The sequence below is a fragment of the Erinaceus europaeus genome, chromosome 4 (genome assembly GCF_950295315.1).
Source record: "Erinaceus europaeus chromosome 4, mEriEur2.1, whole genome shotgun sequence".
In the NCBI taxonomy this organism is placed as follows: domain Eukaryota; kingdom Metazoa; phylum Chordata; class Mammalia; order Eulipotyphla; family Erinaceidae; genus Erinaceus; species Erinaceus europaeus.
In genome coordinates this window covers 58505398-58519323 of record NC_080165.1, presented here as the reverse complement: position 1 = coordinate 58519323, position 13926 = coordinate 58505398, and the positions used below count along the sequence as shown (strand labels likewise).

The window sequence follows — 13926 nt, the reverse complement described above, 5'->3', positions numbered from 1 at the left end:
GGGTAGAAAAAGAGAAGAATATATCTGTGTTGTAGTGTGGGGCAGGGAGCAGTGGAGTAGGGTTCAGGGAAGGGAGGGCCTGAGCTTCTGAAAAGCCTGGGGCTGAGCCTTGCTACAGTGTCCTCTACCACCAACAGGAAGGATTTCTGTGCAATCTAATAGTTGAAGTGCATGCACAATCTAATTGCTGAGAAGGATCCCACTGATATTCTAGCCCACTATATAGTAAGTGAGGAAGAAAACTTCCATTTTCTCCTCAGAGGCCCCACACATTAGGCTCTGCATGTACCTAACCCTCCCCACACCATATTCTTCATCAATGGCAGAGTATAGGCAAGAGAGAAGAGCAGTCAGTGTGTGTGTGGTTGGGGGGGGGGTATCCTTTTTTGTCCTAGGGCACTAGCTTCTATACCCCAAATATGTCTGGGCTGGCAGTTATCTCACTTCTGCGCCCCCCACCCCAAGGACCCACAGTTGCTCTGTTTCTGTATTGCTCTCTTATACGGGAGCCTGAAGAAGCTGTCCCCAGGTCTGGGCCTCTTGTGGGCACTGCCAGTCTCCAAGCAGCTCTGCAGTTTCCAGCCAGACAGGGACTCTTTCTTATAAGTAGTCATGTGCTAGGGGTGCAGGATGGCAAAGGAGGCCCACACGCTGACACTTGAGGACTAGGGCTGGGAGGCAGGGACTGGGGTGAGTCCAGGCAGCAAGCTCCTCCACCTCCACCTTCTCAAGAGGGTCTGAAGCCATTGGTCCCCTTCCCCCATCCTCTGTTCAAGGCACTGGACCAAGCCATTCCACTTCTCTACTTCTCCAACAAAAACAAAATGCACATTGCCCTGCTTCTTTTTTCCTCTAAGCGGAGCATGGCACACTCAGAGTCATGCACACACACGCTCACACGCCCCAATGAATGCACACCTCACATTCCCAAACTCACACCCAGGGCCTGCTCCTTTTACAACAACAGGTCCCAGCTGCTCACATCTCAAACCGGTTCTCATGCTCTCAGATTCCTGAAGGTTTCAAAAAACAATCTCATTTAGAGGTTGCTAAAAACTTGCTTCTTTCTCTGCCTGCAGTGATTCTGGCCTGTCTTCTAGCCCCTCTCCCCCATTCCACCCTACAGATATTCAAGGAGATGAGGGGGTAAGACATGGAAAAGTGTCTGGACTCCCCCAGCTCCAGGCTCACCCCTGCCTGGGGGTGGGGGATGGAGGGCAGTGACTGAGAAGAGAGGTCAAAGGGATTCCTGAGGAATTTCTAAGCTGTCTACTACCCCCTTTTTATTTCACCCTCCTGGAAAATAAGGGGGGTAGGGTGGGTTTAGATAAAGCTGAGTGACACCAGGCTCTAGGAGTGGGGATGTCTCTCTCTTCAGTGTGGCCTGGATGGGGTACAGGCAACAGCCGGCTGCCCATGGGGCCACCCTCACTCGCTGACACGGTTATGGTTTTCATTTCATATTTTGGAGGGAGGGGCTAGGAGGAACAGTCCCCTCACTGTAAGAGCTGGCCACAGGAGCCCAGGGAAGCAGGAGGAAAGGAAACAGCCACATTAAAGAGTATAAGAGGGTGGGGAAAAGAAAGAGGGAGACACTCATACACTCAGACAGAGACCCAGAGAGACACCGAGACAGAGAGACACTGTTTGCCACTAGTTGGACATATTCAGTCCCAGGGATGGTGATGGTAAGAAACTCTAAATACACGACTTTATCAAAATTCTATTCTTAATGAGCAAAGAAAACAACCAGGTAAACTAAATGGCCAAGCTGCCTCTCCCTGAGCCCGCCCCAGGACACGTTTCCCCAGGAGACCTTTTCATTCAGCTGTAACCTGAGCCCTAGGAGAGGATTAGGACTTTATAACCACTTCTGCCCACCCCCCACCCCCCACCCAAAGGGAAAAAAAAAGCAAAGCAAATTAATGCTTTTAAGTTAACAATTATCTTGGTTATCCAGTCTGTCTACTTTAAAGTACATAGACAGGCACTTGAAAAACACTCAAAACCATGTACCCTCATGCTTACTCACTCCTTCACAGAAGTCTATCCACCCACTCCTATGCAGTTCTCAGCATTAAAAGACATCTGTATTCACACTCAGCAACTAAGTCACAAAAGGTACAGATACCCAGCCATGTTACCTGTGGGAGATCAAGGTGAACCTCGCACATATACAAGCTCCATAAACTCACTCTCATTCCGCCCCCCCCCACACACACCTGTCTTTCTTGTTGGCCCCAAACCCTTGACTCCCATTCCACATCATTTTAGTTCTTCCCCCTGTAGAATTTTTAGAAAAAGGGAATAGAGACTTAGATATCTCCAGAGACATAGTGCAAGGTATTATTTATTTGTTTAGGATAGTCAGAGAGAATTGAGAAGGGAGGGAGGGGAGAGGGAGGGGAGAGGGAGAGAGAGAGAGAGAGAGAGAGAGAGAGAGAGAAGAAACTTGCCTACAGCACTGCTTCAGTGCTCATGAAGCTCCCTCCATACAGGTGGGGGCTTGAACTTGGGTCCTTGAGCATTGTAACATATGTGCTCTATTAGGTGAGCCACTACTCCCAAGGGCATTTTTAGTCTAAAGACCTACTAGAGCATCATTTAAAAGCATGTGGCATTAAACTTGGAAGATGTGCAGAGGTAGTACACCAAAAGTTCATGCCTTTAGCTCCAGAAGTGGCAGATTTGATTCTTAGCACCACTACTTGGCTGAGCTGAGCAGTTCCCTAGTCTCTTCTCCCTAGTGACAATAAATAAACAAAACCTTTGAAATAAATAAAAGTATGTGGCATTAAAGCACAGTATTCGGCCTGGTGATAACTGGGAATAAAGGATGACCACAGTGTTCTGTCTTTGGGTAGGCTGCACTGTCTGGTGAATACTAGTCCTTCCTGCAGCACTGGCTACAGATTCATGTCCAGGGATGTCCTTCTAACACAGCACATCTATTGGGAGGCAGTCTATGGCAGACCAGGCTGATATATTTTGCTAAGTAGCAGAGTCAAAGGGAGCTAGACTCAGAGATCAGGAAAAAAAAGATGCATCAATAATTGCAGTCCAGTCAGAGCAAGTGTGCCCAGTGAATGAGATAACAGTTGTCAGAACTATTAGTCTGCAAATTCCTTGAAAGCAGGGGTTTCTATCCAAGCTCTATTTCTCCCTCTTTCCTCTCCCTCCCTCCTTTCCTTTCCTTTCTTTCTTCCTTATTATTTATTTCACTGATCAGCTCTGGCTTATGGTGGTGCTGAGAATTGAACCTGGGAACTTTGGTACCTAAGGCATGAAAGTCTGTGCATAACCACCACGCTATCTCTCTAGCTCCAGACTCCATCTAACCCCACCCCCACCCCACCCCAGCACCCAGCAGGTTGTCCAATGAAACTGGGAGCTCTGGAGTACCTTGGAAGGATTCTGGAGTTCTTCCATCGTTGATGGATAGGCTGATCTCCCATACAGACTTCAGAGTATTGGCTTGATAGCACCTGTCCCTTCTCTCTCCCTCTCCCTCTCCCTCTCCCTCTCCCTCTTCCTATCTCTCTCCCTCTCCCTCCTGTCTCTTCTAAGAGTCTCTATCTGTCCCCAGGAATATATTGAATATATTGCTTGCTTCTTCACTTTCTCACTAGGCCACTGTAGACACTGGCTCCAACTTGAAAGAGGCCCTTATCTTGTCTCTAGGTTACTGCATGAAATCTGTTCTCTCCTTCAGACTAAACTCCCTAGCTAATTTCATGTTATGAGTAAGTCAGCATGCACTACAAAAGCCAGCTTTGTTTATGAAAACACAAGCAAATCTGCAGCAAGAGGGGCTGCTTCCAGTCAGGGGGGTGGCAGTGGTAGTGAAGTGGGTTGTCTGGAACCTGGGTTGGAAAAGAGGCAGTTTGGGGTTGGAAGGGGGTGAGGGTGGGGTCTGGTATTTGACAGCTGAGGGTCTCCAGTGTTTGTGTTCTGTTAAAGGACAGGTTGGAGGAGGAAAGGGTTAGCTAAGAGTCTAAGAGTATTTGGAGAAAGAAGCAGAGATGCAGCACCTTCCCTTTTAACAGGCTGGGAGCCCATCCAGTGCATAGAACAATTTACCCAAGGACAGCGACCTGACTGCCAGACACTCAGGCTTCCCCAACTCACAAGTTCAACTTTCCCTTCAGAACCATCTACCTTCACACCCCAGCATGACTCCAGGAACCCCTGGGACAATAGGCAGATTCATAGCCTCCCTGGCAAAGCCTTGCCAGGAGGAATTTTCTTTTTTTGTTCGATATAAATCTCTTCCTGGGTGAGGACATGATGGGGGGAAGGGTGCAACAAAAGGTCAAGGGGGGAGGGGAGGTTGTCCCCAAGAACGTGACCCATCAGCCTGTTTTCTGCCAGCAGTCTTGGGACTGGCCAGGCAATGAGCTCAGGGTCAGGGATGGGGGCAGAAGGGCCTCTCTCCCTCCCTCTCTCTCTCTCTATTCCTAGAGGGATCTGTCAGTGCTCCGGGTCTGGAATTTTACTTTGTTATTTTAATGTAATTCTGACCTGGATTTAAATGGAATTGGAAACCCAAGGCCTTAATAAATAAATATTATGATAAGAAATGAAAGCCATGCGAGACGAAAGCAATCCCCACACCCCCACCCCCGAGAGGCAGAAACGCGACATTCTTGCCGGGAGCCAGAGCACTGAAATTTTCTTCATTCCCTTTACCATCCACCGAGAGACGAGTTGGTTTTTCCCTAAAAGATCTTGTTTTTTCTGTAACACATTCCCACTGATAAGACAACTTCGAAAATTCCGTCTAACTTTGCATGAGGGCTGGGGCGTGGGGAGGAAAGCTACGGCACGATTGAAAAGTTTTCATTCTTAGTGTCTCTGAGTTTAGGGCCATAACTGAAGTTTCTGGCAGTGTTCAAGAAAAGTCTCTCTCCGACTTTTGGAGGACAAGTCGTCTTCTGAAGATGCTAGGGTGGTAGTGAAGCCAGGCGGGATTCTGAGGGGTGCGCAGTCACTCTGCCCAGGGTCCCCTCCCCCCTCCGACAAAAAAAAAAACCCCACAAAAAACCTCACTCGTCTGTGCCGCCCCTAACTCCTTCAGCTTTTCTCCCGAGGCGCAGCACCCAGAGGTCACGTCCCCGGCTGGGAGTCCGGGTGCTCCGCGCCTGTCCTGACAGCTGCACTCGCCCAGCACCTGCCCGGCTCCTCGGAAATCGCGCCCCTGCGCTGGGGCCCCGCAGCCTGAAAGTCGTGTGGCCGCGCCCCTCCTTCCTTACCTTGCGCGGCTTTGCCGGACTGGGCGGCGCGGGCGTGGACCAGCAGTACAAGCAGGCTGAGCCAGGGCACGCGCCCCGCGCCCATGGCTGGAGCTCCCCGCGGCCGGAGCCGCTTTCGCAGCCCCCGGAGGGCGGAAGCGGCCGGGCCCCCGCGCGCCGGAGGGGGAGGGCGGAGGGCGCCCGGCCGGGGCCGGGCAGGGGGCGGCGGGCGCGAAGCGGTGCCCCGGGCTGAGGCTCCCGGCGCCCGGGAGAGCCAGCGGGGGATGCGGCGAGGCTGGGCGCCCTCTTCCAGCCGGGGTCGGGTAGCAGCGGCGGTGGGGCTGCTCGGAGCAAGCCCACCCAGTGCCGGGCTTCGCCCCGAGAGAGTTGCAGCCAAAGAGCGCGGAGCCCCAGCCCGGGACCTGAGAAAGGGGAGGGGAAAGGCAGCGCAGAAACACGCCCTTTCTGCCTCTCTTTCTTCCCCTCTCGCTCTTTCTCCCTCTCTCAGGCTCCGTCTCTTTTTCTTCGCTTTTCTCCTCCTCCTCCTCTTTCTCCTCCTCTCCTCAATCTTTTTCGTTTTCTTCCTCCTCCCCCTCCTCCCCCGACACCACCTCCTCTCTCGTGCCCTTTTTTTCTTTCAAATGGGGCCTCGGCGCGGCGGCCGCTCCCCCCGCGCGCCCGGGCGCGGCGGCCCCCTCCCCAGGCTGCCGGGCCGCTGCCTGCAGGAATTTACAATCCGACGCTGGGGGAGCGGGCCCGGTCTCCATGGAGACGGCTTCCCCGGGAGCAGGGAGGTCAGGCGCAGACCTCGCACAATCAATGGATCAATGCAAGTCCCGCTCCGCTCCAGACCAAACAGCACTAGGCTCTGGCCGGGCTTCTGCCCACCGAAAGAGTGGGGGAGCAGGGGTGCACCCCTGCGCTCGAACGCGATCAGGGCCGCGCCTCGCAGGTTTGCACGCACACCTCCACTAGCAGACAAAGAGGACGAGCTACTTATGGGCTGTAGGAACCAAGGGAGGACGCAGGGCATTCGGGAGTGACCACCGGCCAACTCTGCCCAACAAGCGGAACACATCCCCATATCCTCACGGCCCCAACTCCCTCCTAACTCTTAGCTTCTACCACACCTCCAGTCTTCATCCCTGGGGTTGAGTCCACCTTGAGCACCTAGAAGACCTCCCCCACCCTATGCCAGCTCCAGGGAAGACTCCTAGGCAGTTAAGACCTTAGAGATAGCCCACTGAACCACCCTATCCATATAAGTGTGGACTCAGTATCTGCAACACTCATGCGCTCAGCGCAAGGGGGAAAAGTAAGTCATAGAGTCATGTCTGTGTGTAAGCACAAAAATATAAAGACATGCATAACACACTCCTCGAAACCTGCCCTAAAGCTTCAAGATGTGATCCTGACCAGTCCATTATTAACTACTCCAGGCTCCAACTGCTGGGGCAGCAGCAGGATGGTAAACAATAGTTAACACACATATGAAAAGTGTGCTGAAGGAGCAGTTCCCCTGAATTATGAATGCTGCCTCTTGACAAGTTAACCACCTCTGCAAGTTCTCTGCTTCCAATTGAGGGGAAAGAGGAACCCCTTGAAGGTTGGAGGGCTTTCCTGGAGTATGGAACTGTGGCAGCCCCCAGGAAGTCACTTACAGAGGTAAATTTCTGCAGGAATGAGACTTCACAGGAAAAAGGGCAATGACCAAGATCTTCCTGAACACGACTCAGTTCTTAGTACCACATTAGCTGGGGCAGCAGGTGTGCTTTGCCAGAGGCCTCCCTAGCTCCAAAGAAGAACTGAGCCCTTCCTTTCCTAGAGACTGATTGGAAAAGTGGGATGTGGAGATAGACTAGGGCATAGGAGTTTCCCAGGATAGATACTACCTTTGAGCAAGTCACATCTCAGTGAACCTCATCTAATAAGTAAGAGGTGATTTAGCTCAGTGGTGGAAATGAGACAGTGCCATTATGAAGCCTGAGGGAAGTGGCCTTAAGTACCCTTGCAACATCTGTGAGATGATGGTTAGGATAGGAACATGAGGGACAAGTGGTGGCACACCTGGTAGAGCACACAGTCCACCATTCATAAGGACCTAGGTTTAATCCCCTGGCCCCCATTTGTGGGAGGCAAGCTTCATGATCAGTGAAGCAGTGCCGCAAGCATCTTTTCCTCACTCTCACTATCTCCTCTTTCCCTCTCAATATCTCTGTCTATATCCAAGAAAGATAAGAAGGAAGGAATGAAGGAAGGAAGAGAGGGAGGGATGGGGAGGAAAGAGGAAAGAAAGAAATGAGAACACATAGGGAACATAGTTGAGGCCACAAAAAGTTTGGGTCAGCTCATCTCTGAGGTCCCTTCCAGCCCTGTCACTCTAGGACTCCCTCCCTCCTTCATTCCTTTGGCAAACCCCTCCCCTTGAGGCAGCTATGCCTGCTACCATCAATTATGTATAGGGTTGGAGGACAAGCACAAACTCGCCATCCTTTCTGCCCCAAACAAGAGAATAGTTTAAGAGACAGAGAGAAAAGAAAAAGAAGGAGGAGGAATTAGAGGTTTCCAGATGGTGTCTGATCTATGTGGGGGCCCCACGAAAGAGCTGAGGAGTACCCCCCCCCCCAGGCTGTGGACACTAATGTGAGTTATCACAAATGAGGTGCACGTGGAGGATTCTATAGGTGCAGTCTAGTAGGTTAGCTCAGACTGTCTCCAGTTCAGTGTGATTTCCTAGTCCTCTGAGTGTACACATTGCCCTGGCTTGGGGCACTGAGGAGCTTGAGTGGGCTGCCCTACCTCAACCGCTAAAGTCTCTGAAAGAATTGGTATCTCTTACTCTAGTAGCCTGTTCTTTTTTCCTTCTCATTGTACCATGTTTTCCTCTGCTGCTCTTAGTCAAGTGAACTTTTTCTCTACACCTGAGCAAAAGAAGTAGTTCCTCCCCCTTGTTCTTCACCATCTGGTTCTGTCTCATAGCTGGCCTTTCAGAAGATTCTACAGAAGCAGAAGCAGAGGTAGCAGGAACACTGTTGACTGGGCTGCTGGTTACATTGTCCTCTGCTCTGTCCATTTCTGCAAGGATTCACAAATAGATAGTGATTCTGGAAGGTAGCCAGAATAATGAGATTCCCTGGCAAGTGGTGCTACAAAAGCAGCAACATTTACTATACTGTTACTGACAAGGGCAAAACATCCTGTGTTCTCTGGGCCTTACATACCCAGTTTGCAGGCTGCAGTTTGGTTTTGGGCTTCAGTTTCCTCCAAGGAAGCTTCTGGCAGTCATTTGATTCAGATTACTTCTGCAAACATCTAGGAAGATGACCAGATTAGGGGGCCCATCCAAATACATCTTGGTCTGACCCTGCTTAGTGATACACATGCGAGGATCCCACCACATACAGAGCCTTCCACTCCTCTGTGGCGAGCCTTTGCTTTTCCTCTCTGCTCTTTAGTTTCTCCATCCATTGAACAAGTTCTGTGACTTCACCATGACAATTTAATCTAATGGTGAGCATGTATAGGTTGGAACTAACCACCCTAAGGTCATAGTCAGACCCTGTCATCTCCCAGTCATCTCTATACTTGACGAATTGTTTCATTTCTCTAAAACCACTACTTCCTCACTGGAAAAATGGATTTGGTTATATGACCTTAAAGGTGAGGACTTAAACCTTAAAGGTTCAACGTGAACCCCAGAGTTATATTAAGCTGCATTTCAAATCTCAACTCTGTGGTGTACTGCACCAAAGTAAAAGACTCTGGGGTGGGGTGGGGAGGGTTCAGGTCCTGGAACATGATGGCAGAGGAGAACCTAGAGAAGGTTAGATTGTTATGTGGAAAAACTGAGAAATGTTACACAGGTACCAACTACTATATTTTACTGTTGATTATAAACCACTAATCTCCCCAGCAAAGAAAAAATAGGGAGTCAGGTGGTAGCATAGTGGGTTAAGCGCACGTGGTGTGAGGACTACCAGTCTTTCTCTCCCCCTCTGTCTTCCCCTCCTCTCTCCATTTCTCTCTGTCCTATCCAACAACGACAGCATCATCAACAATAATAATAACCACAACAATAAAAAAACAACAAGGGCAACAAAAGGGAATAAATAAATATTTTTTTAAAATAATAATAATTTATAAAGCAAGCTTTTTTAGTTCACATCATCTCATTCTAGCTTCATGCCTTTAAATAAATTGTTTAATCTCACTGAGGTTGAGTCTTTACCAAAGGGAATAATTACAGTGTCTTCAGGTCTGTTTTGAGGATTCTATAACTATATGTGGTATATTAAAAATAGTGACTGATCCATTGTAAGGACTTGTGAGTAACTGGAATTTTTATTTGATTAGCTGATTTAATCACTTTCTTTTTTCATTCAAGATAAAAATACCAGTTGGAAAAAAAAATCTCAACTCTGTTACCTTCCAGCTGTGTGACTTCAGGCAAGTTACTAGTCCTGGTGAACTTTAGTTTTCCTATCCTACAAAAAGAGTAAAGACACCTACCTTATAGTGTTCATTAAATTAAGAGACGGCATGGGAAGCCTTTGGCACATAATGGGCATTCAATAGGTGGTGGCTGTTATTTTCACTACTTTGCAGAAGGATCAAATGTCATAGGGTTTGGTAGTTAAAAATCGTGACTAGGAAGAAGTTTTCTTGTCCAAGTTAGACTTTCACACTGCTGGGTGTGCACACAGTCAACTGGGCTTGATGCTTACCAGCCCCTGACAGTTTCCTGTCTGTCACATATTCCTACTGAGAAGCTTCCAAAAATACCATGCATTCCAGCATACTGCCCTTGTCAGCAGCATTTTCCAGTTTGAAGAGTTAGAAGGAAATTCACCTGCCAGGTAGGGTAGCTCTAGAATCCCTCTTTTCCTTTCTCCTTTACCTTGCTTTAAAACGGCACAAACATTGAGACAAATTAGAGCTCCTAACTACCATTTATTTAGTGCTCTCTGTCTACCAGGCACTATTCCACAAGCCACAGGTCTATCTGGCAAGAATTGCTTGCTATCCCCATTTTTCTGGATGGAGAAAAAAACTGAGGCTCAGTCCAACTTACTTAGATGAACAACTAAGAAGGGATAAATAAATTAGGATCTTGACTCAGGAGCTTTATACTTCCTCTTCTCTATACTGCCTCATCTGAATCCAAAGAAACCCAGCACATTCTTGCCACTGTTAGATGCTGAGTTTCAAAGACCAACTCCACACTCAGGAAGTTGTAGGGCAGTACTTTTGCTCTGAAAGATAGTACAGGAGTTAGACTTCAGAGGACCACAACTATTACCATTGTCTGTTTAAAAGAGGTCACGTGACTTTCCTGTGGTCACACAACATATTTAAGAGACAGAGTTAGAAGTCTCCCTTGTGGGGGCTGGGCGGTAGCACAGGACAAGTGTAAGGATCCCAGTTCGAGCCCCTGGCTCCCCACTTGCAGGGGAGTGGCTTCACAGGCGGTGAAACAGGTCTGCAGGTGTCTGTCTTTCTCTCCCCCTCTCTGTCCTCCCCTCCTCTCTCCATTTCTCTCTGTCCTATCCAACGACAATGACATCAGTAGCTACAACAATAAAACAAAGACATCAAAAAGGAAAATAAATAAATAATTTTTTTTAAAGTCTCTCTTGTTTTTCACTCCTGGATCAATGTTCCATAAACTGTCCCTTCCGAGCTGCCAGTCACCTCTTCTGTTGATATTCCTCTTCCTCTGTCAGTTGGCATATGCTACTTATTTCATATCCTACTCACAACACAGGCTGTGGAAAAGAAATAGGAAACAATCTCTTCTGGAGGAAACATCAACACCCACTGTATAATACCACATCACAAGGCAAATCCCCTAGCTATCCCAACTCTTAACAGGAAGGTAAGATTTTCATATACAAAACAGAATATCTGAATGCAGCATCAAGGAATCCAGACAGAAAATGCCATAGTAAGTCAGAGAAAATAAAAGTCAATCATCCAAGAAGGGCTTGTAGACAAGGAGGGATTTGAACTGAACCTGGGATGTGCAAACAGAAAGAAATAGATGGAAAAGATAGAACTATCAGCAAAAGTCAGGGCAGGCCAAATAGCTCACCTGGGAAGGTGCCTGCTTTGTATGCATGACCCAGGTTTGAGCCCAGCTCCCACTGCACTAGGGGAAGCTTTGGTGCTGTAGGGTCTCTCTTTCTCTCTCATTCTTTTCTTTTTCTTTTTCTTTTTCTTTTTCTTTTTCTTTTTCTTTTATTCTTCTCCTCCTCCTCCTTCTTTTTTATATTTATTTATTTATTCCCTTTTGTTGCCCTCATTTTATTGTTGTAGTTATTATTGTTGTTGTTATTGTTGGATAGGACAGAAAGAAATGGAGAGAGGAGGGGGAGACAGAGAGGAGAAGAGAAAGATAGACACCTACAGACCTGTTTCACCGCCTGTGAAGCGACTCCCCTGCAGATGGGGAGTTGAGAGCAGGTGAATCTGTAAGCCGGTCCTTGCGCTTTGTGCCACTTGCATTTAACCCGCTGTGCCAGTGCCTGACTTCCTTCCTCCTTCTTTAACCAGAGCACTGATCAACTCTGACTGAAGGCAGTACCGGGGATAGGAACCTAGGACCTCCAAGACTCAGGTATGAAATTCTTTTTGTAATCCGAACAAAACAAAAGAATTAGTGATGGTGGAGAGAGAGAGGGAAAAAAAAAACAGAAAAAAAACCAGCAACAACAAAAGAAATAGAAGAAAAGAGTGGGCGTCATGGTAAGTCAATAAACAGGTTGACCCTGATTAGCCCTTGCTTCCTACATATCTAGGATTTGGTCATATAGGCAGAAGACTGGAAGTAACATTCCCTCAAAGTCTGTTCTAGAATTCTAGGAATAACTTGCTCCAAGGCTCCTGGTTTTGCCTATATAGCCAAGGTCCATTGGCAACCCCAGGACTTGGGGCGGGGTATCACTTGGTCCAAGTTGCCTGTACCAGTTCCAGCCCCTTCTATGCCACTGGGGTAGACTCTTTGGCCCCTTATCCTACTGTCCTCTAGTCTTTCCTCCTACCCCATCCCCACACCTGAGTCACTTTGCCACCTGCTTCCTCCCCACCTGCTCCCTGGCTGCTTCCATGGAGGAAGCAAAACTTATCAGCCTGCCAGTTGGCATCAACACTGGTGTGTGGTTCCATACCCCTCCATAACACAGGGCAAGTTTCCAACCTGTTCCAAGTCCCCTGTCACACAGCTGCTCTTCCAAACTTCAGTTTATCCTCTGCCAGCCTCAACTCTCTTGCTTCTACAACTAGGACCTTCAACTCCTATTTCATGGAGAAGCAGAAGCCCTTTGGTATAAATTAGCTATCTTCTTTCCCCTCTCAAGCCCCCGAAGGAAGAGGGGTCCCTTCTTTTGGCTATGGACATCCCCACAAACATACCAGAATCCCATTCCCTCCTGCTTCTCCTGGGAACTGGAACAATTATTTCCCCAGTCCTCTTCCTGGATTGCTCACGGCCTCACCTTCTTTACGCACAGGCTAACTTGCAGCCTTTTGCAGCACCAGCAGTAGACTTCCTCAGCCTCAGCTGCCTCTTGTCCTTCCAGGTTCCTGGTCTTCTAGGAGGATCTTGCCTGCCCTCTGCCCTGCTTCTCTGTTTCCTGTCACTCCTACACTCTGGACCAGGCCCTTTTTGATATCCCCTTACAAGGTCTCCAGAGACTTCCACTTCTCCACATCACAGCTGCCTGCCAGTCCTTATCTAGCCTGACCTCTCTGTGTCATCAGAAGCAGCTTCTTCCCCTTTTTGGAGCCTCCTCTTTCCATGAGTCTTCTGTTGGCTGCTCTCCCTCCACTGGCCTCCCAAGTGCTGTGGGTTAGTGTTTCTATCTTGGCTCTTCTCATTTCTCACACACTGTGTGACCTCTCTAGGGATGCTCACCAGGGATAGGCAGAGTGGTGAAAAAAATATTGGCTGTGTGATTGGATATTTTACTATATATATATAATAGAGACAGACATAATTTGAGAGGCAAAGGGCAGATCGAGAATGAGAAAGGCACCTGTGGCACTGCTTCACTACCTGTGAAGGTTCCCCTCCCTGTAGGTAAGAACTGGGGACTTAAACCCAGGTCCTTGCACATGGTAATGTGTGCACTCTACTGAGTGTGCCACTGCCTGGCTCTTTGTGATTGGATGGTTTTAATTTCATACCCCAGCCCTGCCAGTGTGTGATTTTGATAGAGTATCTTTACCTCTCAACTTCAACTTCCTCAGCTAGAAATTGGGGAGGACAAAATTCTGGCCTTTCCTACTGTTGGAGAGTTATTGCTGACAAACGATGTGGAAGGCCCATATATGAAATATTAGACAGATGGATAGTTTGCCCCACATGGGGGTTGTTATGGCTGAAGCTATCACCTACCTATAGCTGATGTTGCGGTATTGATGACCCCAAAAACCTATGCCCTTAGCCTCCACTTTTCTTCTAGCTCATATAATACTATATGCTCAATTTCAGGTCTATTAACTCTAATGCCTTCTTCTCTCTTCTACCTAGTCTTATATTTCTGCCCAATTGTATATAACTCCACTGTTTTTCCCCAATACCTTGAACTCCTAACCAAATGAACTGAACCTCAACTAAACTAGTTGATCATTACTCTCAATACTCTCCCTGACCTGTCCTCTTCCTCTTTCTCTTTCTGCATTCTCCATCTTAGAG

General features: G+C 48.3%; 1 protein-coding gene across 8 annotated transcripts in view; it reads right to left on the bottom strand.

The window, feature by feature from the left end:
* The window catches only part of SCUBE3 (signal peptide, CUB domain and EGF like domain containing 3), a 159993-nt gene that overhangs the window by 47777 nt on the left and 98290 nt on the right, over positions 1 to 13926 (bottom strand). For 5 of the 8 annotated variants that reach the window (XM_016192420.2, XM_016192422.2, XM_007532790.3 and 2 more), the window contains exon 1: positions 5253 to 5826. The exons of 1 other annotated variant lie outside the window; for it this stretch is intronic. In XM_016192420.2, coding sequence (XP_016047906.1) covers positions 5253 to 5337 — 85 coding nt within the window. In that variant the 5' untranslated portion in view covers positions 5338 to 5826. Of the gene's footprint in view, positions 1 to 5252; positions 5827 to 12724; positions 12740 to 13926 lie in introns of those variants that run through there. 2 more of the 8 variants (XM_060189661.1, XM_016192419.2) reach the window with 2 other exon arrangements.